This window comes from Portunus trituberculatus, chromosome 15 (assembly GCF_017591435.1).
Source record: "Portunus trituberculatus isolate SZX2019 chromosome 15, ASM1759143v1, whole genome shotgun sequence".
NCBI lineage: Eukaryota > Metazoa > Arthropoda > Malacostraca > Decapoda > Portunidae > Portunus > Portunus trituberculatus.
In genome coordinates this window covers 10,154,364-10,180,786 of record NC_059269.1, presented here as the reverse complement: position 1 = coordinate 10,180,786, position 26,423 = coordinate 10,154,364, and the positions used below count along the sequence as shown (strand labels likewise).

At 44.0% G+C, this 26,423-nt stretch overlaps 1 protein-coding gene across 2 annotated transcripts in view; it reads right to left on the bottom strand.

Moving 5' to 3' along the window:
* The window catches only part of LOC123504044, a 54,407-nt gene that overhangs the window by 15,950 nt on the left and 12,034 nt on the right, over positions 1 to 26,423 (bottom strand). The window contains exon 2 of one of the 2 annotated variants that reach the window (XM_045254293.1): positions 25,696 to 26,180. In XM_045254293.1, the coding sequence (XP_045110228.1) occupies positions 25,696 to 25,767 (72 nt within the window). In that variant the 5' untranslated portion in view covers positions 25,768 to 26,180. The remainder of the gene's footprint in view (positions 1 to 25,695; positions 26,181 to 26,423) is intronic. The other variant, XM_045254294.1, reaches the window with a different exon arrangement.

Here is a 26,423-nt window from a genome sequence, read left to right as displayed (position 1 = left end):
GTGCAGTGTTAGATCCGGTAACCCTGCATTGTTAATTAGTAGCTATTTACACAGTAGATAGCAACAACCCAAACTGGCCTCGGTGATAATGGCTTAAAACTCCGTGCAAATGACTAATAAACGCAACAGCAATTTCTAACAGCTGCTCTTGGATCTCTATCACAAAGGTCTTGGATAATAATCACCTCGCGTTTGCATCTTTACAGCTTCACGTGGAGAACTGCCCACAAAACCCACCGACTTATGATTCCCGCATGCGTGTATCTTGGGGAAATGAACCATCGAGAGTTAAAATCTGATAGGAATCTTGCAAGACAACTCGACGCCTTCAGATAAGTTGCTTGGTACTTGTCGTGTAAGAAGAAAAGTTATACATATTCAAATTTACTTTAGCCTCCTCGGCCTGACGGTGCGTAAACAAGAAAGACGCTGATTGTACACTGCAAGGCGCTGATTAGAAGACACATAAATGCTCATTTTTGCTGGCCTTAAAACACTTTACGGTCGTTTTAAGACTTATTGCTTTGCTTTTTCTTGTTTACCTACTGATAGTACACCTATTATTACTGTTATTAGTATTATTGTAGTAATTGTAGTGGTGGTAGCAGCAGCATTAGTAGTAGTAGTAGTAGTAGTAGTAGTAGTAGTAGTAGTAGTAGTAGTAGTAGTAGTAGTAGTAGTAGTAGTAGTAGTAGTAGTAGTAGTAGTAGTAGTAGTAGTAGTAGTAGTAGTAGTAGTAGTAGCAGTAGTAGTAGTAGTAGTAGTAGCAGCCGCTGAAGTATCACTTTTTCTTTTTTTTAACTTAAGAAACCACTTTTTCCTTTGTCCAGAAAACGAACAACGAAGAAACGAACACAAAGTAAATTAAAAAGTAAAATAAAATCTGAGAAAATATTATTATTTATCTACACATTTAAAAAGTCAGACGATCGACGCTTCATCATTTAAGGATAGTTTAAAAAATTCATGTGATAATTGAGGTTTTTTCTCCTTTTTTTTATGTGTGCTGCTGATAGAACGAGCACACACACACACACACACACACACACACACACACACACACACACACACACACACACACACACACAGAAAAAAAAAGTAGAAAGATGTGGTGTGCAAAGAGGAAGAAAAGCATTTATCAACATTTTTTTTATAGTTGCAAAATGTTAAAACGTTTGATGTGTGTGTGTGTGTGTGTGTGTGTGTGTGTGTGTGTGTGTGTGTGTGTGTGTGTGTGGTGAGTGGTGACTGATGAGATACCCAAGATGCGCAGTATACAAAAAGAGAGAGAAAAAAAAAACACTCGTACACACATACACACACACACACACACACACATAGCCAGCTGTCTTCCGCACCCGCTACCACCCACGTATCAACAATAATTATAAAAGAAAGACAAAAAAAAAAAAAAACAGATACAACGCGCAGTGTAATCAACCAAGGCCATCTTCCCTTAAAACCTCGATATTCTCCTCATAACATTTGTCTTATTTTTTTCCTACGAAGGCTAAATAAAAGTCGTGTCTAATCTACCACACTTCCCCTTCCCTTCCCTGTGTTTATACCTGGTCCCTAAACACTGGCCTGGCGCCGCCCCTTGTCCCCTCCAGCAGCGTGTAACATGTAGGCACCTGTTTTTATTCTCTAATTCCTCGCCTTCTCACATTTCCTAGTAGCTGTTGATCCCACCCCATGAATGAGTTAAGGCTGTGTATTTTTGACTCATGGTTGGACTTGTTGACTTGCTTCTTTCTTTTGCTCGCTACTTTTCTTTCAGTAGTTCAAGATTATCGCATCTCTCGAGGTTACCACATTTCCTAGTAGCTGTTGATCCCACCCCTCATATGAGCTAAGAAGGCTGTGTATTTTTGACTCATGGTTGGATGTGTTGACTTGCTTTTTTTCCTTTGCTCGCTACTTTTCTTTCGGTGGTGCAGGATTATCGCATCTCTCGAGGCTACCACTCTCAGCCTTAATGCTCATCATTTTGCGACGCTTACACTCCTACATGTACAAGTTTCAATGGCCTCAGAGATAATCAGTCTTGTTTTCTTGATAATTTCTGCCATTAACGGTGCAGATTTCGTGTTTAACCATTACTAGAATTATAAAATACCCTCATAACTTTTAGTAGAGCTTGTTTAAATAGTACAAATTAAACGTTTGAGAATATTTACGTCCTACGAGCAAAATGAGTAAAATCTTTATTTAGCCAGTACTAGAATCGTCAAATACTCCAAATAACTTCCACCAGAGCTTGTATAAGTAGTAAAGATACGACGAGGAAACGTTTGTGCAAAAGGACCTCCTAAATCTCTCTCAGGCAGCAAGTCGCGTTGATGGTGATGGTTGGTGGGAGGCGTGAAGGGGCCGACAGCGCTCCGTCGGCGAGTGCAGTGGAGATAAGGCAAGTGACGCACTGCCCACATGTGTTTGCAGAGCGAGAGAGAGAGAGAGAGAGGAGAGGGAGAGGGTTGCGCACAGATTCACACACGCAGAAAATAGAATAATATCACAGCTTGTATTCACCCATCAAGGAGAAGAAAAAATATATAACATAGAGAACATTCCTCGACCAGACACATACACTCACACACACACACACACACACACACACACACTCTCTCTCTCTCTCTCTCTCTCTCTCTCTCTCTCTCTCTCTCTTCTCTCTCTTTCTGTATCGCTCGCTCGCTCCCAACAAGACAGTCATAAATGCCAACACAGATGTACAAACACAGCCGGGCGGCAAGACAGTTACAAAATGTCACAACTCGTGGTAATTCAGAGGCAGTGATGCGTTGCCTCGACCGGGAGGAGGGAGGGAGGGGATGGGTGGGGCAAGGGGAGGGAAGGGGGCAGCGGGTAGGAAGGGGAAGACTACTGAGGAAGACGAAAGAAGGGGAAACAAAAAAGGCGAGTAGGAAACAAGGGTGGAGAAAGGGAAGAGAGATAACTGATCGGAAAAACAAGACTCAGGGAAGAGAAGGAGAGCAAATAACGAGAGAGAGAGAGAGAGAGAGAGAGAGAGAGAGAGAGAGAGAGAGAGAGAGAGAGAGAGAGAGAGAGATACGAGGGGCAGGAAGAGGAAGAAAGAGAGAGAGATGGGTAGAGGTCGTCTGGTGGGTGGGTGTCCACTGACCATTGGGAGGAAGAGGAGGAGGAGGAGGAGGAGGAGGAGGAGGAGGATATGGAGGAGGAAGACGGATAGGAAAATGAGAAGGATCTTGAGAGGTGGACGAGATAACGAAAGGAAAGAGAAAGGATAACAACAATGAAAATAATGGAGTTGTAAGGAGGATGAGAGAGAGAGAGAGAGAGAGAGAGAGAGAGAGAGAGAGAGAGAGAGAGAGAGAGAGAGAGAGAGAGATGTGTGGAAGGAAGTTAAGAGGTTGAAAGACAGAGGAGGCCAAGAAAAATTTATTTCAGGCGCGCACACACACACGCGCACACACACACACACACACACACACACACACACACACACACACACACACACACACACACACATTAATCATCACGCACACACACACACACACACACACACACACACACACACACACACACACACACACACACACACACACACACACATACACAACCACCCACGTGTCTAAAACTCCATAAACAAACAAACTAACACAAAGTAACCAAAACACACACACACACACACACACACACACACACACACACACACACACACACACACACACACGGACACGACCAAAGAATAGGATAAACAAGTAAAAAAGAAAGGAAAACATTATGACTAAGAAAACATAAAACAACAACGAAGAAATAAATGGAAGAATAAGAGTAATAAGAAAAGGAGTGGTAGAGAGGATAAGGAGGAGGAGGAGGAGGAGGAGGAGGAGGAGGAGGAGGAGGAGGAGGAGGAGGAGGAGGAGGAGGAGGAAGAGTGTAACGTCACATTGCTATGAACATAAACAAGAAAGCGTTTGGTGCACTTTGCTTACTTCGTGTGTGTGTGTGTGTGTGTGTGTGTGTGTGTGTGTGTGTGTGTGTGTGTGTGACGAAGCCCAATGGTAAAAGCATCTCGAGAACAAATAGTAGTTTTCTTCAAAGTAATGGTTAACCCCTTCAGTACTGGGACACATTTTTACCATAAGTTTGGATGTGATTAGAAAATTTTACTGATGTTAGGAAGGGTCTATGGAGGTCAGAAGATTAATGGCCACAGTCTTCACTATTTTAATCTCCCACATAAATAACTGAAGCTTATAAGATCACCAAATAGTAAGCAGGATAATGCGTCGTAGCACTAAAGGGATTAAGCTGAATAATGTGTGCATTCATGGCAGTGGCAGGTGGTTCTTCATTAAGCGACGCAGCCCTTGACATCCCGCGGTAAGTGACTTGTTAGCAGAGTGATGCCTCGTCCCTCGGCGCAGCGGCAGGTGGGCGTCAAGGCTGCATTGCCCAACTCTCTTCCGAGCAAGGGAGTCTTAAGGCCACCTCTCTTCCTCTCTTCCTCTTGAGTTTCTTGCAACACAGTCAATTCAAAAGTATATACTCCCTTATTCTATTCGTATCGTATCTCCATCTCCGCTTTATTTGTGCCCTGGATAAAGATTGCATAGTTGTGTTTTTTTGAGGGAACTACTCATGTGTGTCTCCTGAAATTGGGTGTTTTACGACAGATCAACATGTCAAAGTGCCCGGCCTCGTTTTCAAGCCTCAATATTTGACCTGTATTCTGAAACGCTTTGCTCCCTCACCATCACTGCTTTCCAAAGGCTCCAGTTGAAGATACTCGTGTCTTAAGAGTGTTTTTATGGTTCTGGTGATGGACTGGCAAGATTTCTAGTTTATTAAAAGGAGAAACTGTCTTGTAAACCCGGTTAATCGTTTCTGTGGCCCTGTAAAATTGTCGTAGTGAGAAGGGAAGGTGTTATCAATACAGCCCTATGTGTGCAAGTACCATTGAGCGACAAGTGAGAGGTTTATTTTCTAGTTCTTGTAGCTTTGGACGGCCTCTAGTTGTAAGGAAAAAAAAAAAACGAGAGAAAGCCCGAAAATACAGGGACCGCCACGTGTAGGCCAGATGATTTCTTGCAGCTTCCCTCAATATATGTTCTTATATGTTGATTTTCTTATATTCAAAAATATTTCTAGTACTCGTATCGTCATGGTCCACCTGTGTTTCGCGTTCTTTACTCATTCGCAAGTCGTCTTTTCTGGTAACACTCCTTATCAGCTCTGAGAGGAAATGCAGTCATAGCAAAACTGTGGAAACGTCTGACAGGTCACTCAACTCTAACCACACTACTTCTCCTCGCTAACACACAGGATGAGACTAACAAGCTAATGTCTTCCTTTCTCACTATTTGCAACAAGCTATCACCCTTAAAGAGCTTCTGAGGAAATGCTACAATTCCCTACTCTATAATATTGTTCTTCGGGGAATAAGGCCTTTTAAACAATAAATATTTCTGAGAACTTTCATTTTCTTCGCCAACTGCAAGTTAAAACAAAGCTTCCTCCCTGACTCACTACAGATCCCCCCTTTACCCCTCTTTCCTTCTAAACTAGGGCTTCTTGTTCCCATTGTGTGGTCTGGAGGGTGAACCGTCTTGTCATTGTACTGCTGTGAGGCTGACCAGGTCCCGCGCTGGTGTCGGTCAGGAGCTACAGGTTTGGGTGTGTGTTTACAGTTATGCCTTTTCGGGTTAGTGACTGCGACGAAGCTAAAAGGACATGCAAAAATCAGACAAGCAAAAAAATCAATAGTGTGTTTTGATTCAACCTTTTCATATTCATTCTGCCCATTATTAGGTGATTTTATACTGCTTCCAATATTTATGTTGCGATTAAAACAGTGAAGACTCTGGCCATTAATCTTCTGACCTCCATAGACCCTTCCTAATATAAATAAAATCGTCCAATCATACCCAAAACTCATGGTAAAAAACTATGTCCCGGTATTGAAGGGGTTAATAGCTACCTAGGGAGAGATGTAACTTGTAGCTATGAAAACATACACGCACAAGTACACGCACACTATAGCATTCTCGTCAATACCTTCCCAGGCAATAGCTGTCCAATCAATCTGTACACAAGCTATTATCAATGAGCCATATCAGAGAACCCACCATTTAACAGACGAGTAACACTAAATCACACACATATTTCGCAATCATCCCCTGGTGGGTGGTGAAGGGCGGTGAGGGAGCCGTGGGTGGTAAAAGGAGAGGTGATGGGTGCTGGTGAAGTGAGAAGAAATGAATGGGTGTGGTGATGGTGTGGTGATGGTGTGGTGATGGGGTGGTGATGACAGGCAAGTGGGGTAGTGGTGCCGGGTGATGGAGGTAGATAAGGAGATGATGGATGGTGATAGAAGTGCGGGAAGCAATACAAGTGGAGAATAAATACAAGGAGAGTTGTTGGTGTGTGTTGTGAACTGAGCTGCCATTTGTAAGTCACTCGTCGAAAAACTGGATAAACTAGAGCAAGATCTTCTCAATTCATTCTGCCTGTAGGAGAGAGAGAGAGAGAGAGAGAGAGAGAGAGAGAGAGAGAGAGAGAGAGAGAGAGAGAGAGAGAGAGAGAGAGAGAGAGAGAGAGAGAGAGAGAGAGAGAGAGAGAGAGAGAGAATATGGAAGGAAGATGAGAGGTTGCAAGACGGAGGAGGCCAAGAAAAGTGTATTTCTCACACACACGAACACACACACACACACACACACACACACACACACACACACACACAACCGATCTTCCCCGAGCCGCGTCGCCTCGAGGGATCCCTTGTAACCAGTGAGAGCTGCCGTTAAGCCAACAAATTTATCCGAGACAACGGTGTCTTAGCATTAAGGTCGAGGGTTGGCGGGCCGCTTGACCAAACAGTGACACGCTGTCCACCCTACTGCTGTTGACTGGACAGTTACTATACTCGCATGCACAGTAGTGAACAGTAATGGACAAAGAACAAAGCCTATGCATGCCTGTTGACCAAGCTAGAATCCAACAACCTCAAGAACCAGCTGCATCGTGACTCATTAGGCCGCAATGCAACATTTTATTGACCCCGTGCATACAGCGCAACCAAGGAAAATAAATGAATTGCTAATAATGATTCAAGTGTTGGCGGGCCTTAATAAGTCGAAGCGAGCCACGTGAAGGACAGGGTAGAGTTGTGCTAAGGAGTCTCGCTAGTGATGACCGCGTGCCCCGCGTTATGTCATAAAAGGTTAATTTCTTTAGTACCGGGACGTGTTCTTATATCCATTCTGGTTATTATTTGGTGATTTTATACAGCTTCAGAAACAAATGTTGGGATCAGAATAGTAAAGGTTGTGGCCATTAGTCTTTTGATCTTCATAAACCCTTCCTAATGCAAATAAAATCGTCTAATCATACCCAAAAATCAAGGTAAAAATGTGTCTCAGTATTTAAGAGATTAACCTCAAAGGCAACACAGTGATACACTCTTTGAGGACACCCACCGAGGGCCGTGTATAAGGAAAGGACATACAAGCGTCCCCCAATACGGTGACGGGCGCTACACGTTGGACGAGGCAAGACAGGCCACCGCTGCCGCTCCTGTGACGCTGGCAACATAATACAGCAGGGCCGGCGCGGGACAGCCCTTCAGTTACCACCACGACGGCCACGCGGCTCATGGCTTTGATCTGCTTTCTGGCGTGGGCTGTTTTCTCTCCTCTCTGCATCCCTCACCCTCTCCCCACCATTGTTAACCCCTTCAGTACTGGGATACATTTTTACCTTGAGATTTGTGTACGATTAGACCGTCTAATTGAAATCAGGAAAGGTCTGTGGAGGTCAGAAGATTATTGACCATAATCTTCACCACTTTAATAAGTTTCTAAAGCTGAATAAAATTACCAAATAGTAATCAGAGTGAATGTGGAAACGCGTCATGATACTGACAGGGTTAAGCCGCCCACCAAACACAAACGCACACACACACACACACACACACACACACACACACACACACACACACACTTCTCTCTCTCTCTCTCTCTCTCTCTCTACTGACGCGGAAATCCTTGGTGTAATGCGACTGGATGTAATCAGGAGCATCACCCCTCGCCTCTCCAACACACCTTGACCCATATCCTTCCCTCCCTCTGAAGTGTTTTCCTCCTCATATGCAGGATTCTGATTGGGCTGTGATACCCGGCGGAAGGTGAAAGTCTATAGGCGGCGGAGCTCCTTCCTTTGTCTTATTGCATGGGAAAGAACAACCATGGAGAGCGTAGCAACTGCCTGCGTCATCAGCGTTAGAAAGTCGATGGCGCGAGAGAAAATAATGAGGAAAGGTTTCTCTGGTCAGGTCTGGGACGAGTGATACTGAATGTCGCGGTGAGAGAGAGAGAGAGAGAGAGAGAGAGAGAGAGAGAGAGAGAGAGAGAGAGAGAGAGAGAGAGAGAGAGAGAGAGAGAGAGAGAGAGAGAGAGATACAGACAGACAGAAACAGACAGACAGAGTAAGTATATGTGTGTGTGTTTGTGTGTTCTCGCACGTTAATGGGCGTACGTGTGTATGTGTGTTTGAGTACGTGTGTGTCCCGCCACAGCACAGAGAGAGAGAGAGAGAGAGAGAGAGAGAGAGAGAGAGAGAGAGAGAGAGAGAGAGAGAGAGAGAGAGAGAGAGAGAGAGAGAGAGAGAGAGAGAGAGAGAGAGAGAGAGAGAGAGAGAGAGAGAGAGAGAGAGAGAGAGAGAGAGAGAGAGAGAGAGAGAGAGAGAGAGAGAGAGAAATTGTGTGTAGATCTTTATGCTCCAGAGTCATAGATAAACAGTAAGCTTGTACTGGAGGAGAGCCCTGGAATGCTGGAGGACATGTCTGGTGTTTTGAAGTGGACAGCAATACTTGATAAGGAGGATGGTGGTCTGACGGAGCGCCACTAAAGAAGTATAACGACCAGAAAAAGACTCAAACTGGAAAATGTGCAAGTCAAAGATTTTCTCAACTTGCAAAATATGAAAGCAGCAGAAGAGGAGCCATTCTTCCTTATCCTTACTGCTGGAGAATGGCCGCACTGCTTTTGCATATGGATGAGCGAGGCAATCTGTAGCAGTGACAAATATCTTTAAAGAATATACTGCCTTGAAGATGAAACAAGGATATTATAGCATGAAGCAGAGCGTGAGTGAGGGCTGCCGCATATAGGTCAACAGGTCTTCAGCAGCGGTAAACACCAGAGAAACTCAGACGATAACAACTGACTCCAGTGTCATAACAAAAACAATTGTTGTTTTATGATTCCTTGTATACCAATATGCACCTCATCGTTAAGCCACTCACTCCGTCAACAATCCCACCACTTCACTCCAAGGCTGTTCATGTACAATATCAGCCATTACAAGCCCACTGCTTAACAAAGGCCTCTGCCAAGCTGCCTCATGAATCACGCCTTTGTACCACAATCCATCTCTGACAACTTCTGCAGGCAAACCTTTTACTCTCATCTCCTTTCTGGTTTTTCTCTACGCTGCTGTTCACATCTTGCTATCTAATCACGTACCCTTTTGCTGCATGCTTTATATATATATATATATATATATATATATATATATATATATATATATATATATATATATATATATATATATATATATATATATATATATATATATATATATATATATATATATATATATATATATATATATATATATATATATATATATATATATATATATATATATATATATATATATATATATATATATATATATATATATATATATATATATATATATATATATATATATATATATATATATATATATATATATATATATATATATATATATATATATATATATATATATATATATATATATATATATATATATATATATATATATATATATATATATATATATATATATATATATATATATATATATATATATATATATATATATATATATATATATATATATATATATACACACACACACACACACACACACACACACACACACACACACACACACACACACACACACAAATTAAGGTACTCTTTTGAGTCTGTGTCCTTCATTTCCCTCCTCCTTCGTTTTTTTCTTTAGAAAGATTTCTCTCTTTACTTACGCTTTCCTTACAAGTCGTGCGGGTGATGGATGTGTATGGGCGTGGTGCTGATATGCTTTTTGGAGGGAAGGGTGACTTGGATTAGCGCGCCTGGCATCTCGCAGAGTACAATTGTTGGCAAATTGACCTATGTGATCGGTCACTTGCGGCTGGAAGGTTTGCCCGTCTTACTTGGTGATTCAACGTCGCTGCTCTTTACCTGGAGAACTTCAGGGTGGCAGGAGTGTGGCCGGCGTGCCCGAGCTTCATGAGGAGTCCACACATCAAGATACACACACACAGCCTGTTTTGTTATATTGTTCTAATATCTCTGAGATGAGAGATGGATTCGCTCGAATCGCGAGCCTCGCGTTTGTCCTACATGCGCCTAGACGGTTCACTGAGCAACGCCGGATGGACACACAAGAGGAATAACAGGAGTGATACATGAATGATTCTGCAAGAACTTGAGAAGGGCCCAAACTGACACTGTTGGTGCATTGATACGCTGGTTGGTGCCAGGCTTTGTTACCATACAGAAACATACCAATGTTGACAGAAAGATGATAATCTTTGCTTTTCTATATGAGTATCAACAACACCATGTGCTCGTGTTGAGAAAGTCTGTAACACCAAGCATGCGCCAGCAAGGCGAAACTGTTAAACTAATCGCATTAGGTTATTGCTGTCTAGCCTGCCATTAACCCCCAGCTGTTGTTGACCATCCTTGACATAACTCCTTGTTATCAACGGGGCGTGCTGTGGTTACAATCATCTTGCCTGTTTTTCTTAGACGACACTGCTACTGCCTGTAATTTATTACTTCTCTACTTGATACAAAACTATATATATATATATATATATATATATATATATATATATATATATATATATATATATATATATATATATATATATATATATATATATATATATATATATATATATATATATATATATATATATATATATATATATATATATATATATATATATATATATGAACGCTGACGTATTTCTCACTTAGAAAAGGTTTTTCATTTTTCTTGAACAAAGCAAAAGAAAAAAAAAAAAAAGTGGGCGCGCCACGCACCACTCTGCCCACTGCCATTAAAAGTGCTGAGAAATAATAACCTCTTCTAATGAGGGATAATAATCCTGTGTGGCACCATTTTAGGTACAGCTGTTAAATGCCACAGGAAAAGTAATTTAAACGCATCGAATTAACTACAAGAAGGTCGTTGCAACCACGCCAGGAAACTTTATCCCGGACTAATAATCAACAAGCGGTCCGTGTTGGTGTGAAGGCCGGCAAAGTGGCCTCCCGGTTAAGGTCGTGCTTCATTTATAAAGCTGGACCACACCACCGGTTCTCGTTGGTGTGTGCAGCTACGCAGCCACGGTGGCGTGTAACTGCCGTCGCTCACTTCTAACAAGCAGTAAAACTGTTTGTTTATCCTTTGTGGGAATAGAAGCACTGTGGCTATACGAGCATACACATGTGTGGCTTGATACGTTTTTACTCCCACCAAGGTTGCCAGCGGTGTAGGTTGCGCTGCATCGTGATTCTGAGGCAGCCTTGACACACTGGGACTGGGGTGCGGCACACAATGATGACACACCACCCCACTCAGACGGGCAGGAGCCTCCACGCCAAGGTACGGAGAGGAGGGGACAGCCACCCCTGGAGGGGAGGTGTGGGTGTTGCCTCTAGGGAGCGTTGTATGCAGGGTGACACATCATATAAGTTCTGGAAGAGATTTAAGAAGAATATCGAGGATACACAAGACTTCGCTGGCCTCCATTACGACAATCATGAGATAATAACTCCAGCCAGCAACATCCTTTTTGTTCAAAGGAGGATAACATTTTCATCCTCGGCTTGAGATTTGTCGCCTGGGTGTCTGGCTGTGGCTCCTCGCCCACCACCGGTATGCTGGCTTGTGATTTAACACAGAGAAATTCTCTTATGAAAGATTACTGCGCTGATAGAACTGATACAACTGGTTTCCTCCCGCAGACCATTATCTTTATTGTACGTTTCTAAATCGAGAGATCTCTAGTTTCAGGATGGTTTGATGAAGATGCAGACAATTACAGTAGTTGCTTTGTAAATAGATATTCTTACATGGCTCATATTCTTTAAGACAGTGTCAGTTATTCATGCAACCCCTCATTCCAACCGTCCGTTAAGCCGCTGTGTTGCTTATCGTTTCTTCCCCGAGCGTTCTTTCAGACCTTACAAACGGGCAACGTCTTGTTTACACCATATAAATCTACACGCCTCTCAACCCTATAGAAATGGCAAAATATTCCTTCCATCCCCTTCCCTTTGTTCACCATCTACTGATAGGACCAGACGCCTGAAGAACGCTGTTGCTGCTACGGTCAAGCGGCGACACAAGACTGCTGAGGTGTGAGGATGGCGCTTGCCTCTAGCCATGCTACAGAAAAACGTCAAGGTCACTGGCCTAGTGGTCAAACAGTATTCGCTGAAGAGCTTTAGTTGTGGCACTTACAGAATTAGCATGAATGGATGGTAACACTAAAGAGCAGAGCAGAGAGAGAGAGAGAGAGAGAGAGAGAGAGAGAGAGAGAGAGAGAGAGAGAGAGAGAGAGAGAGAGAGAGAGAGAGAGAGAGAGAGAGAGAGAGAGAGAGTGTGTGTGTGTGTGTGCCCAGTTTTATTCAAGACCCACTGCACTGTGCTAATGTCTGCCTACTTTACCTGTGCACGATCACTCCACGTAAGAGTAGCTACGTGAGACTAGTAGACACGCCGGGAGATTCTATTGAACCTTTATTTCTTTTCTCTTTAATGGTATACACAAAATTTAACGGTTATTTTCATTTCCAAGATCATTCTATCGGCTAACTCTGCACAACTTACACACAACGAATCCCTCTCCAATATATATATATATATATATATATATATATATATATATATATATATATATATATATATATATATATATATATATAAAGTTGCACACCCACCCACACACCAAGAACATGAGAAAGCTTGATTTTATCCAAGATGAAAATAAGATAAATTCCCACAATAAGCCTATTTATATTCTACTTGAAGGAAAAAAAATAAGAGGATAGAAGGTCCCAAACAATGGCAGTTTGTTTTCGAGATGACCTAAATAGAAGCTTCCCCTTGGAAACGCTCAAGCTGTGGCAAGGAGGAAAACTGAGGGAAGCAGTGTGTGCTCACAGTAGGTGACAGCGGCAATGACTAAGTGACGGAGCTAATGCGACAGTGGTACTGACGAGACGAACCCTTCCGTACAGTACACGTGTATGTACTACATCACCTGTTCATCTTATTTCACTCTGCCAACGCAACACATCCATTGTATAGTCCATGTAAACACTTTATACTTGAATGAATACGTAAAAATTATATATATATATATATATATATATATATATATATATATATATATATATATATATATATATATATATATATATATATATAAAGGACTTCCTGAGTGGTGTTGTTTTGTCGAGAAGCGAGATAAGAAGTACAAATTTGGCAAAAGACGATAAAAGATGATAAAAGACACAGTGTAGAGTGTTTAGCTCCTCGCTGAGGAAAGAGACAGCTGTGTGTCATTAAGGATAGTTGTGCAGAAGGTCGCGTCCAGTTATTAAGTGGAGAAATCGAATCTTGAAGGCAACGAAGGCCACAGTGTTCTCGTTGTCCCATTCAGAAAGGAGAGAAAGGTCAGATGTTAAGCGTCTTAGGATTACGAGAGAAATTTTTATTTCCTGTCGAGTGGTTCGAAAATTTATGGAGAAGGAAAATGATGCACAGTTAGATATAGAATTAGCAGGATGATATCAAGCCTGTCGCTGCACGACAAACGTTTTATTGTTCAACATTTCTGAACAAAACCAATTCCACCCTTCACCTGCAGGAGCAGGAGCAGGAGCTCGCGTGCGCGCGAAAATAAACGAAAGAAAGGAACAATGATTGTTTCTACAAGAAGATATCTTCTGGAAATATATATGTGTGTGTGTGTGTGTGTGTGTGTGTGTGTGTGTGTGTGTGTGTGTGTGTGTGTGTGTATATATATATATATATATATATATATATATATATATATATATATATATATATATATATATATATATATATATATATATATATATATATATATATATATATATATATATATATATATATATATATATATATATATATATATATATATATATATATATATATAAGAAATAAAGAAGATTACATGTTATTTGATACTTGATAGGTGTCTGAAGACAGTGCAAACAGCAAGTTCATTGTATATGTTCTCATATTTTTCTTAGTGCTTCAGGAAACGCCTTGATAATACTCTTATGGTGTTGACACCTACTGCCTGCGGTGCCGTTCTGGGAATGAGAAGAGGCACTCACCAAACTCTTGGGAGGAAAAAGATTTTCGTAACATCTAGACGCAACCATGACCTCAATCACACGAGTCCCGATACAACCCTTCAGTTTGATAGTGAATTTAGAAATGTGGTGATAGTCTCCCTCGCGATAAGTCATCAAGTGCACCTTTTTCTGGTAATCTGCCGTGAGCTTCTCGTCCCTGAAGACTCCCGCCGCACCTCCCACCTCTTCCTCTCACCTCGCACGCCCACCACCTCACCGTCACTCCTCTCCGAGACACAGGTCACCGGCGGCACCATCTTGGCGCCATCACATCAACACAAATACATATTGCTCGAAAGTTTGTGACCCAGATTCCTTCCGGCACGTGACACCTTTCGAAAGTGCCACTTATATCCTGACCGTTCTGTCACCCACAACTACCCTCCACCACTACCGTCCCATCCACACAAACGACTAAAAGTCTGTATTGTTTATGTAGTCACTCATGAATAACTCATTGACAGAGAGAGAGAGAGAGAGAGAGAGAGAGAGAGAGAGAGAGAGAGAGAGAGAGAGAGAGAGAGAGAGAGAGAGAGAGAGAGGAGGCGGCAAGGGAAAACAGTGGGCCAGACAGACGCACGCCGGGCTTTGACCTTGGCGTAGTGCTCCGATTCATCTCGGTTTCCAGCCCATGATATCTTTGCCGATAAACAACCTGAAGAGTGCTCCTCCTCCTCCTCCTCCTCCTCCTCTTAATCCCTCACAACTATACTCCCCACAGCTGCCTCTAAACAACTGGTCTTGATCTTTTTAGTTTTTTTTTCTTCTTTCATTCTCACTTTCGTCCATCTGTTATTTCCGCCCACTGACCAGCCACCCCCTTGAGCCGCTCCTTCACCCACCACCACTAATGTACGAAGCAGGGGTCCTATAATATTTCTGTGTCAATAGTGAGGGATGGTGTGCCGTGAAAGTTCTCTCCTTTGAAGCATATTGGCACGGGAGTTCATATTTGTCTCCTATTTATTAGTTTCTGTCTGTGGTGCAGGTGGTTACACGCTTTAATACCTTCGATACCTGGACACTTTTCTACCTTGAGAGTTGTGTACGATTAGACTATTTTATTGACATTACGAATGATCTATGGAGGCCAGAAGATTAAGGATCACAATCCCCCACAAAAGTTTCTGAAACTGCATAAAATCACCAAATAGTAAGCAGAATGAATATGGAAACGCGTCATGGTACTCAGTGGGTTAACACCATCAGCAATAGAAAATGGAAGGAAGATTCTATTTATAATGTCCCTAATCCCCATAACATTAATGTCGTTGGAAGTAATGTGATTAATTTTTCGGTTATATTAAAGGAAGGCTGTACGACTCACATCTGTTGACATATCCGTATGATGAGGCTGAGGTGAGGCTGAGGTGAGGTGAGGGGAAGTGAGGGTATCTGAGAGCAGACGTATCACCTTTCATCTGTTGCTTCACTTCCGTGATGCCGCAGCGGACCAAAGCATTGCGGCTATCGCACTGCATATCCTTCGCCAGACCACGCGGGTGTACCCCTCTCCAACACACACACACACACACACACACACACGTCCGGTAGCTCAGTGGTTAGAGCGCTGACTTCACAAGCCAGAGGACCGGGGTTCGATTCCCCGGCCGGGTGGAGATATTTGGGTGTGTCTCCTTTCACGTGTAGCCCCTGTTCACCTAGCAGTGAGTAGGTATGGGATGTAAATCGAGGAGTTGTGACCTTGTTGTCCCGGTGTGTGGTGTGTGCCTGGTCTCAGGCCTATCCGAAGATCGGAAATAATGAGCTCGTTCCGTAGGGTAACGTCTGGCTGTCTCGTCAGAGACTGCAGCAGATCAAACAGTGAAACACAGAGAGAGAGGGGAGGAGAGAATTATCGGTGTAGCTTCTCGCCCTTGCCAGGTTGCAAGGCCGCACCTCCTCGGTCTACATCCGCCGCCCAGTGCTTACTCTCTGTTGGGTAAACAAGTGGTACGGCGTGAAAGGAGACAATCCTAATTTATTTCTGAGCCGGACCCTTGGTGTGCATACATAATAGCGACACATTATTCGCAATCAATCATCCCAGACTACACAGAATGATAATCTACAATTGTCTGATGACACGAATCTTTTACCGGGTACGCCAGGCAGACAGGTGATGACAGCACACTGCAGTTACTGTAGTGTGTCGCATAGCAAGGTCTGGGAACCTCTACTTTGACAACACTGCACTGTCATCGCGAGGAATCGCTGACTCAGAACAGGTTGTTGCTGTTTTCATGATGAAGTTAGTGGTGGTGGTGGCGGTGGTGGCCATGGCAGCGGCACTTGTACAGGTGCCAGATAGCCCGACGTGTACACTCCCTCAGGTGTGAACTAATTCAGAGCGAGGCACAGAGAGGGAGCGAGGCGAGGAAACGAAAGGGGGAGAGGAGGAGTGGGTAGGGAGTCAGCTGAGTCGGAGGGGGAAGGCAAGAAGAGGGGGGAAGTGTGGCGGTGAGGGAGAGGCAGACTGAAGGGAGACTGAAGGGTAGTGGAGGGGGAGGGAAGAAGTAGATTGGGACAGGGCCGCGTGGAGGGATAGCTAAGGAGAGGGAGGCAGGTATCGGTGTTACTGGGTCACTTGGTGCTGACAAAGGGACGCCCCTACCTGCATCACCCTCCCCTAGCTGTGACACACGCCGCGGCAGCCACCAAGCGTGACTCAATGCTTGCTCACTGGGAATATTGAGAGAGAGAGAGAGAGAGAGAGAGAGAGAGAGAGAGAGAGAGAGAGAGAGGGTTAGAGAGAGAGTATTCTTACATAGCTGACAATAAAAAACTATGTAGAAAAATATTATAGTAAACTCGAGCGCAAACAGACATACACTCTCCCTCTCCCTCTCTCTCTCCCTCTCCCTCTCCGTCTCTGTCTGTCAGGCGTACCGTCAGCAGATACGTAACAGTCTGGAGTAAAGAGGTGCTAGAGAGGGGATAACATTACTGTTGACACGTCGTACGGAGCAACACGCGACAAGCTTTATTGTGGCGCAGACATTGAGGAGAGCCGCTTAATGGAATACTAGGAAAAACACCAGAGAGAGAGAGAGAGAGAGAGAGAGAGAGAGAGAGAGAGAGAGAGAGAGAGAGAGAGAGAGAGAGAGTTATTGCTCCCTCACTTCCTTGTTGTCTGCCTTCATCCTGCTCCCTATACCTTTCTACTTCACTCTTTCTCTCCTTCCCTCAATGGGCGAGCCTCTCACAAGTGGCCAGAGCGTCTAAGCACATCATCAAGCCTTCTGTGTCCTCTCCGCCCTAAGTGGAGAGTTAAGTCCTTAGCACGTGTTAGTGTGTGTGTGTGTGTGTGTGTGTGTGTGTGTGTGTGTGTGTGTGTGTGTGTGTGTGTGTGTGTGTGTGTGTGTGTGTGTGTGTGTGTGTGTGTTGGAGTCGTTGAACTGTCTGAGGGTGCTCATTTTCATCCATAAGCTTTCAACTTTAAAGAAATAATACCACTTGAAACTTGTCTCCATTTCGCGCAGCTTGACTCTTATTACTTTATATTAGTGGCTCGCTCGCTTGCTTTCCACCCACCATGCAATAGGAGAAAACGTCCCTGGCCAGGCAAACTAACTACTATGCTGATTCTACTTCTATTTCTACCACTAGTCTCAATCCCCATGTTTTGCTGTATACGCAACGGTCACACGGTTGCTTTTCCCATTACTTCACTGTCTAGTCTTTGGTTGTCAGGGTATTTGCTCCTTCACGTGGCCCTGTTCATTGTTTATTCAGAGGCTTAGCGCTCGCCCACTGACTAATATAACTATGATGCCACCCGTAATTCTCACTGCATACACTTTTCATGCAAGTGGTGGCAAGCAGCTGTTGAAGACTGTCTGAAGGAGAAACTTACTTTTTAGTCATCTTACCATGAACGTGTTTTTCGGCAGCCACTATTATCTTTCTCTCATTTTTCCATTTCCCCACACCTCCTCCTCCTCCTCCTCCTCCTCCTCCTCGTTTCTTCACCTCGTCTAAAGTTCCCTCGCGTTGGTCTGAGTTTGTTGTTGACTTGTGTTGAGTTGTCCCAGGAAGCTCACCTTTCATAAACCATGTGCTGATGTGACCTTAACCCCTTCAGTACCACGACACGTTTTCATATCTATTCTGCTTACTATTTGGTGATTTTATACAGCCTCAGATATTTATGTGGGGATTGAAACAGTGAAGACTCTGGCCATTAATATTCTGACCTCTATAGACCTTCCTAATTTAAAGGAAATCGTCCAATCATACCAAAAACTTGTGGTAAGAAATGCGTCCCAGTACTAAAGGTGTTAAGTGGTGCCTCTTTGCAGCACGATAGGGAACCAGTCTGGATATGCTGCAATGTGACTTGTTATTCTTGCGGTAGTAAAAAAAAAATGAATATAACAATAATAATAAATAATTAAATGAAAAAAAGTAAACACAAAACTTTCGGGGAAAATATGCCCCACACTGAGTGAGACGTCACTGTTACCGCCTCCTGATCAAGCAAAAATCCCGAATCCTGAACTGCGCGTCACTGTTTCCCTTTCGTTCCTCGTCACCCCATCACACAATGCCTTTTTGTAGCCTTTCCTCCTCATTGCACTTGTAATACAGGAGCAGAGTGTTCCCTGTCACCGAGATAACGCGTAAGTATTATCTTGAAGATGTTACTCCATTTCTTACACAGTAATGGTGACACGCAATCTCACGGTACCATGGCCCATATTCTGGAACGCTTTGCTCTCTCACCGTCATAGCTTTCCAGAGGCTTCAGTTCAAGATAATCATGTTTTTAAGAGTTTTTTTTTTGGTTCCGGTGATAGATTGCCATAATTTCCAGTTTATTAAAAGGATAAACTGTCTTGAAAACCCTGCTAGTTATCTCTGTGTCCTTGGAAAATTGTTGTTGTGAGAGGGGGAAGACGTTTCTAAATTCGGGCACATATACTGCAATGTCCGCGCTCTGTAATCATAGATTCTCTGATAAGGCTGAGCTTTGAGGCCCTTTGACTTTATGATATCGAATATCCTGAAGCACGCTCAACAATTTATCTCTACTGACTTCATGTTAACAAAACTCACAAAACAAGGACATGATATAGTGACAAAAAATGAGTTTATTTTCAAAGCAACAAAAAGCAACAAAAATGATATATACATCTTTCTTTTATGATTAAGACAAGTATCGTCACAGCCTGGCAAAGACCACTAATCTGTGCCAGCGTGTTTATGCAACAAAAAATCTGCTGCAGTGTGGCGGTCGACCACCCACAAGCATTTTTCCATCTTATTACCATAAGTTAATTAGGAAACAACATCAATTTTGCATCCCATCATGTGAGGCTGAACAAAGTATATGCGCAGCTCTTTATCCTATGTTAACAATAAGTAAGTTTTATGATACAAATGAAGACTTTACAGGACAGCCTGTTGTCACCGAGGCCACCAGAGAAAGTCATCACCTCACACTGTATGTGAAGTGTAATTTGCAAAGTCTTCCTTAAGAACAGGTTTGTAAATCATGACGCTCCTTGTTTAGCAGTGACCTCGCCCACTCCCATTTACCAACTACACACATGAGCACACAAGTGGTCAACAAGCAAATCTCAGCACCGAATTACCTCCGACCGCTACACTCAAGCTACGGTCATCCCTTTCCTGGATTATCCGCGGGGATCACTTTCGCCACACCGAGGCTTGCAACATTCACTATCCCTCATACACCTTCAAGATAACGTCTTCCTCATTTGGCGTCTGAGGCACCACACTTTGTCCTGTTCATGTTCAGATACATATTGCTGACCTTCTATACAGCCTCCACACGAAATGGGCTTTTTGTTATATGCCTCGACCTACTTTTTTGAGATAATACAAGGCTTTACAAAACTTTATGTTACTCATCTGAGTTTCACTTTTATTAAGAAAAATTATCACATAATCTTCCCAAACTCAACACACAAATGTCTTGTAAACCTTTGCGATTGCTCAAACTTCCTGTAAACCTTTCAACTCTCTTAGTGTGCTCGCCACCTCAGCCACTCTCCAGTGTCAGCTAATTACCACCGTGTGTCTCACAGCTTCACACACACACACACACACACACACACACACACACACACACACACACACACACACACACACACACACACACACATCCTCGACCTCTCGTCCTCACTTGCCCTCTCGCCTCGCCTCGTCCTCGCTCTCCCTGACCACGCAACACAGCCTCCCATTCATTCTCGCGCCACATAGGGCCACTGCATCACTTACCCTGACTTTCTTCCCATAAGGTATGTACCCTCGACTCCCACGCTGCACCCAGGCGGCCGTCCAATCCCAGCACGCCCTTGCCCACTCTCTCTGCCGGCCACTATCCCATTCATTCAGTCTGACTATCAATTATGGTGCTCACCGCGCCCTGGGGAGTCGCGCCACGGGTGGTAGTGGAGCCAGGTCACCTCCACGCTGGTGCACACACACACACACACACACACACACACACACACACACACACACACACACACACAAAGGAAACTTGCCCTCGTTTGTTTTTTCCTGTACTTCCTTTTAGAGATTTGTCTATTGAACCATTTTAAGCTTTAATAAGGCGGTTAACATGTCCTACTGTTCTGAGAAGTTTATGATGATAATGTTAATATACGTGCAGTTACCAGACCAAAAAAATATCTGAGTTCAAGGTACAGTGTTCTGGATGACGGGATTGGAATCATGACAAGCGTTTAATGTCCGCATGTTGTCACGAGGAGCAATGCAGCGTGTGTGGGAGAGGTGAGGCGGCGGGCCACACTGCCACTCTCTGAAGCTAGACTATTGTGTGTCTTCAACTGGTGAGTGCGTGCAGAACTAATGCACAAGACGTGTGGAATAGCGACATACTTTTACATATACACACTATATATTATAACGTATTCCTGCGTGAGGATTAAGACAATGTAAGATGAGTGGAGGGAGTGATGCACTCAGTAATGAAGGCAGGGGAGGCGGACAGGCAAGTATACGTGGCGTGTGACAGCCATCGACCTGGAGGGAGATCAGCAGGGTGGGGAACTGGCTGTAAGCAAAGAAGAGGGAGAGAACGAGCTGTGCTGTGAGTGAGGCGGAGAACAGGGTGTGGGCAGTGACCGAGAGCAGGGTGAGGGACCAGACATAATTATGTGGCTGAAAAAAAAAAAAAATCTGAGCTGCCATTCAGTAATGTGAAAGAAGTGGTCACATGCACTATAACCCTGAGGGAGATGGGGGACGGTGGGAGCGGTGAGTGTGCGCCGTGCCCCTCAGTGTTGTGACTTTATAAATGTATGATGTGGTTTGCGCCTGTAATGTGAAGATTTATTGAAAGAGTCATGGCAATGCACGGCTGTGTTGTAGCATCAAAGCAACACACACACACACACACACACACACACACACACACACACACTTCAGACTTCCACCAACATTCCGAGGCGTGGAGGGAAGTGATCAGCGAGCAGAATGTCTTGTGAATGAACAGCAGCCCATTCAGAGCCAAGAGGCGTTTTTTTTGTAGTGCCGAGGTGCTGGCACAAACCTGACCACGCCTCTGTTACCTGCCGTGTTAGCGATCGTCTCATCCATCCAATGGACAGGCTCACCGTGGCCAGACCTGCCTGCCCCATCTGCCCTCCTGACAATCGCGTGGGACTCCAGCATTAATCACTTCTTGAAGGTGACGGATGCAACTCAGTCTTAGAAATACAAGCAACTCCACTGACTTTTATCAACTCAACATCTCAAATGCGCGCGCACACACATACACAAACACACACACACACACACACACACACACACACACACACACACACACACACACACACACACACACACACCTAGTCAATTAAAACGTAAGTCTGGCCGTCACTATCTCATGTCAGCCGTCTGTTGTGTGTGTCTTTGTCCTCAATGAGCTCCCACGCCAAAGACTCTGGACTGGAGGGCCAGGCTATAATGGGGCTAACTTGACAAAGGGGACGACAAAAGCAGATTCTTGTGGAGCTCGAAGGCCGCTCAGACGGTTGAGGCCAAGAGGAGAAAGTAAGAAAAAGCGAAACCTTCCACTTGTATACAGGCACTCGCTAGTCGCTACCCTGATAAGCATTGAAGTAAGGAGTGATACGGATCAAATCTTGTCGCTCCTCAAGGCTATTTCTAATCTATTTATCATGTATCAGCATATTAACCCCTTCAGTACCACGACGCGTTTCCATATTATCTACAGCTTCAGAAATTCATGTGAAGATTGAAATACTGAAGACTGTGGCCATTAATCTTCTGATCTTCATAGACTCTTCCTAATGTCAATAAAATGGTCCAATCGTACACCAATCTCAAGGTAAAAATGTGTCTGAGAAGGGGTATAGACGGTCCTTCTCCTTGGTGTCCAGACCGTACTGTTCGTCGATGTGTCCATGCCCTGGTCCCTTTCTTAACTAGGCACTCTTAACTAGGCACTGTTATAGGCAACACTTGTGATTTCATGATTACAGTTCGTTTGTAAATTTGTTCTGTACCAAGCGCTGAAAAAAAACTACATTGTGACGAGAGAGAGAGAGAGAGAGAGAGAGAGAGAGAGAGAGAGAGAGAGAGAGAGAGAGAGAGAGAGAGAGAGAGAGAGAGAATGAATAAATAGCCACAGTAAGCAACTGAGATAAAAATAAAAAAAAGAAAAAAAGAAAACTAATGACAAGTGAACTAGAAACTGTAACCCCACCCTGAATATTTACGTAACAACAAATTGGACGAGGCATGAACTAACGCCCAGCTGTAGAAAGAATATTACTAATCCAATTCCTTAAAAAAAAACACATTCCTCGAGCGACATTAAGGCTGATTACCCACGTCGCTCTTAAACCTGCCTCACCCAAGCTAGTAGTCACACAAAACAGGTATTCATTCTATCTTCCGCATTTGGTCACTGAGTTTAAGCTGCCCGTCACGCCTCCAGAACAATACCGCGCCTGTGTGTGTGTGTGTGTGTGTGTACGTGTGTGGGGGGGGGGATCATGGAAATGGTGGGTGAGGGACGGGGAGCGCCATTGGGTACAGGAGGGCAGGCTCTGTGGATCGTGAAGGCCGTGACAGTAATCTGATGAGCGAGACGGAACTGCTGATGGAAGAAAACCCAGGGCGGCATTTGAGGGGCGGCACAGAACCGTAAGTGGTGTGCGAGGAGCGACGCGGTGAGATGAAGGAGGCGGCTGAGTGTGAGGCAGATGGAGTGATGGTTTATGGCACGCTTGGACTAAGTGCTGTGGCGGGACACACACGTACGCAAACACACATACACACACGTACGCCCATTAACGTGCGAGAACACACAAACACACACACACACACACACTTACTCTGTCTCTCTGTCTGTCTTTTACTGTCTCTCTGTCTGTCTTTTTTTCTCTCTCTCTCTCTCTCTCTCTCTCTCTCTCTCTCTCTCTCTCTCTCTCTCTCTCTCTCTCTCTCTCTCTCTCTCTCTCTCTCTCTCTCTCTCTCTCTCTCTCTCTCTCTCTCTCTCTCTCTCTCTCTCTCTCTCTCTCTCTCTCTCTCTCTCTCTCTCTCTCTCTCTCTCTCTCTCTCTCTCTCTCTCTCTCTCTCTCTCTCTCTCTCTCCCAATGGCAAAATGATAAGGAGTCCAGTGCCGTCCTTTACCTCCACACGCCACCCTACACCTTCCATATCGACACGTGGCTGTTGTTGCTGCATCGGGTGGCAGAGATCAGAAAACCAGACGAGTGACCTAATCGTGTTTCATCCCGAAGTGAGGCTTGTTCTGCCCCTCCTACCCTCGTCTTAGCCTGGCGTTGGTAGTGGTGGTAGTAGTGGTGGTGGTGGCGGGATACGGTGAGTGGAAGGGTTGGATTTGAGACGAAGCCGATAATTCTAAACTGGTATATTACGTTTCTTCTTCCCTGTGATATGAAATGTTACGCCTCAGTCATATTTGTATCTCATTACTAGGGGAGAATTTGTACTTTTCAAATATTCCGGCAGCTTCTCAATCGCCAGGGCACAAAGCTTCTCCAATATAAGCTGCTTTTAACACGATTCTAAGGCGTAACACACAAAACACAATGGGAAAAACAATGCTGTGATATCAAGCCGGCCTTAACAGGAGCTTAAGCCGCCACCACTTAGGGTAGGTCAGGTCAGCTTCTCGGTAAGACATGTCAGTGAAGGCAGCTTATCTTAATTTTCTGGCACTATCGCTGCTTACATCTTACAGCTGATGCCTGACAAGGACGCTTTAAACCTTCATTGAGGCCCCTTCCCATTTAGGCAACGCGGGGTCACTCAATGTCAGTGTTCATGATATGTGCGTTTCTGCTTCCCTTGGTATATTTCTTTCCCTTTTTCTTTCTCCTCACTGGTGACCGTCTTTCCTAATTGCCGCTCTCGTCTCCATTTAAGCCACAGCGTTGACGGCGCGTTGAAAAGCTGATTAGAGCGTCTCCTAATGTTCGAGCCACAAAACACATGCAGATTTTTACGGCTTGTTTACTGTGAATAATGAATTGTCCTAGTGGTATGATTCACGAAGCGGCAAATTGAGGTCGCCAGGCACTACGCGCAGGAGCCGAAAATTACGAGTGTGAGCCGGCCAGTGTTGTCAGCCTAATTAGATTTCGTGTTGAGGCAGAAGTAGGTCGTGCCGTCTTTTCCAATCTCTAAGGCGGCCATGAGCAGAGGCACGAGGCACAAGGACGCGGGAAAGTGGCCGCACACGACTAGAATAAAACGAAACAGGTCTGGCTGAAAGCTTTCGTCCTCACATGCACAATACATACAAAACATGCAAACCTTTATTGTGCCTCAACCTCAATGGATTCTTCTTCCTGTTTCTTCTTTGTCAGATAAATGTAGCGTTCACTGGCGTATTTTTCCAGCACCATTATTGTTTCATCCCGCCAAAATGATGACGCTGATCCACCACGGCACCACACTGAATAATTAACTACTTCAGTACTGGGACGCATTTTTTATCATGAGTTTTGGGTATGATTGGACGATTTTACTTAGATTAGGAAGGATGTATGGAGGTTAGAAGATTAATTGCCAGAGTATGCACTATTTTAATCTACAGTTGTATAAAATCACCAAATAGTAAGCAGAATGAATATGAAAATGCGTCATAGTACTAAAGTGGTTAATATAGAGAACAGGAGAGAGGATAACTTACCTCAGCGAGGCTGGTGAAGAGGGTGAGCCACGGTACAGTCACCAGCAGTAGTCTGACGCCCATTCGTGTCATCCTGCTACTTCTCGCTGCAGTATTCAACGCGAACGGAGGTGGCGTTAGTGCTACAGGTGTTAGTCTCTGACTATCCTAGACTTGACCATGGCGCTGCTGGGCGCTCTGGCAGGGACTTAGAGGGGTGCGCTTCTATTTCAAAGAGCACCAAGAGACTGGAAGTTGCTGCTAAACTTCTATTTCTCAGAGAAGACTGGGAGATTCCCTTTATCCTCCGCGAAGGACACCCAGTGAAGTAGGTGAAGGAAGGGTCGGTAAAGGGTGTGGGGTGTGACAAAGTGACGCTGCCTCGGAACGTTAACCACTCTCACTCAACTGTGAATCAAGCGTTGTTGACTTCAGTGTGGTTAGTGACTCTCCCTTTCACCTCTCGTCGCGGGGCCTTCTGTGCCGTCCTCTCGTCCTCAGCCTGTCTGGAAGAGAAGAACACTGCCGGTAAAAACTGTGCGCTGCTTGATTTTCACCTTATCAAAAACACTTCATGATGTTATGGGAGATGCTGCTGCTGCTCCTGATGATGATGATGATAATAATAATGATTCCTACTACTATTATTACTAACGCTACTACCATTACTACTACTACTATTACTATTACTACTACTACTACTACTACTACTACTACTACTACTACTACTACTATTACTACTACTACTA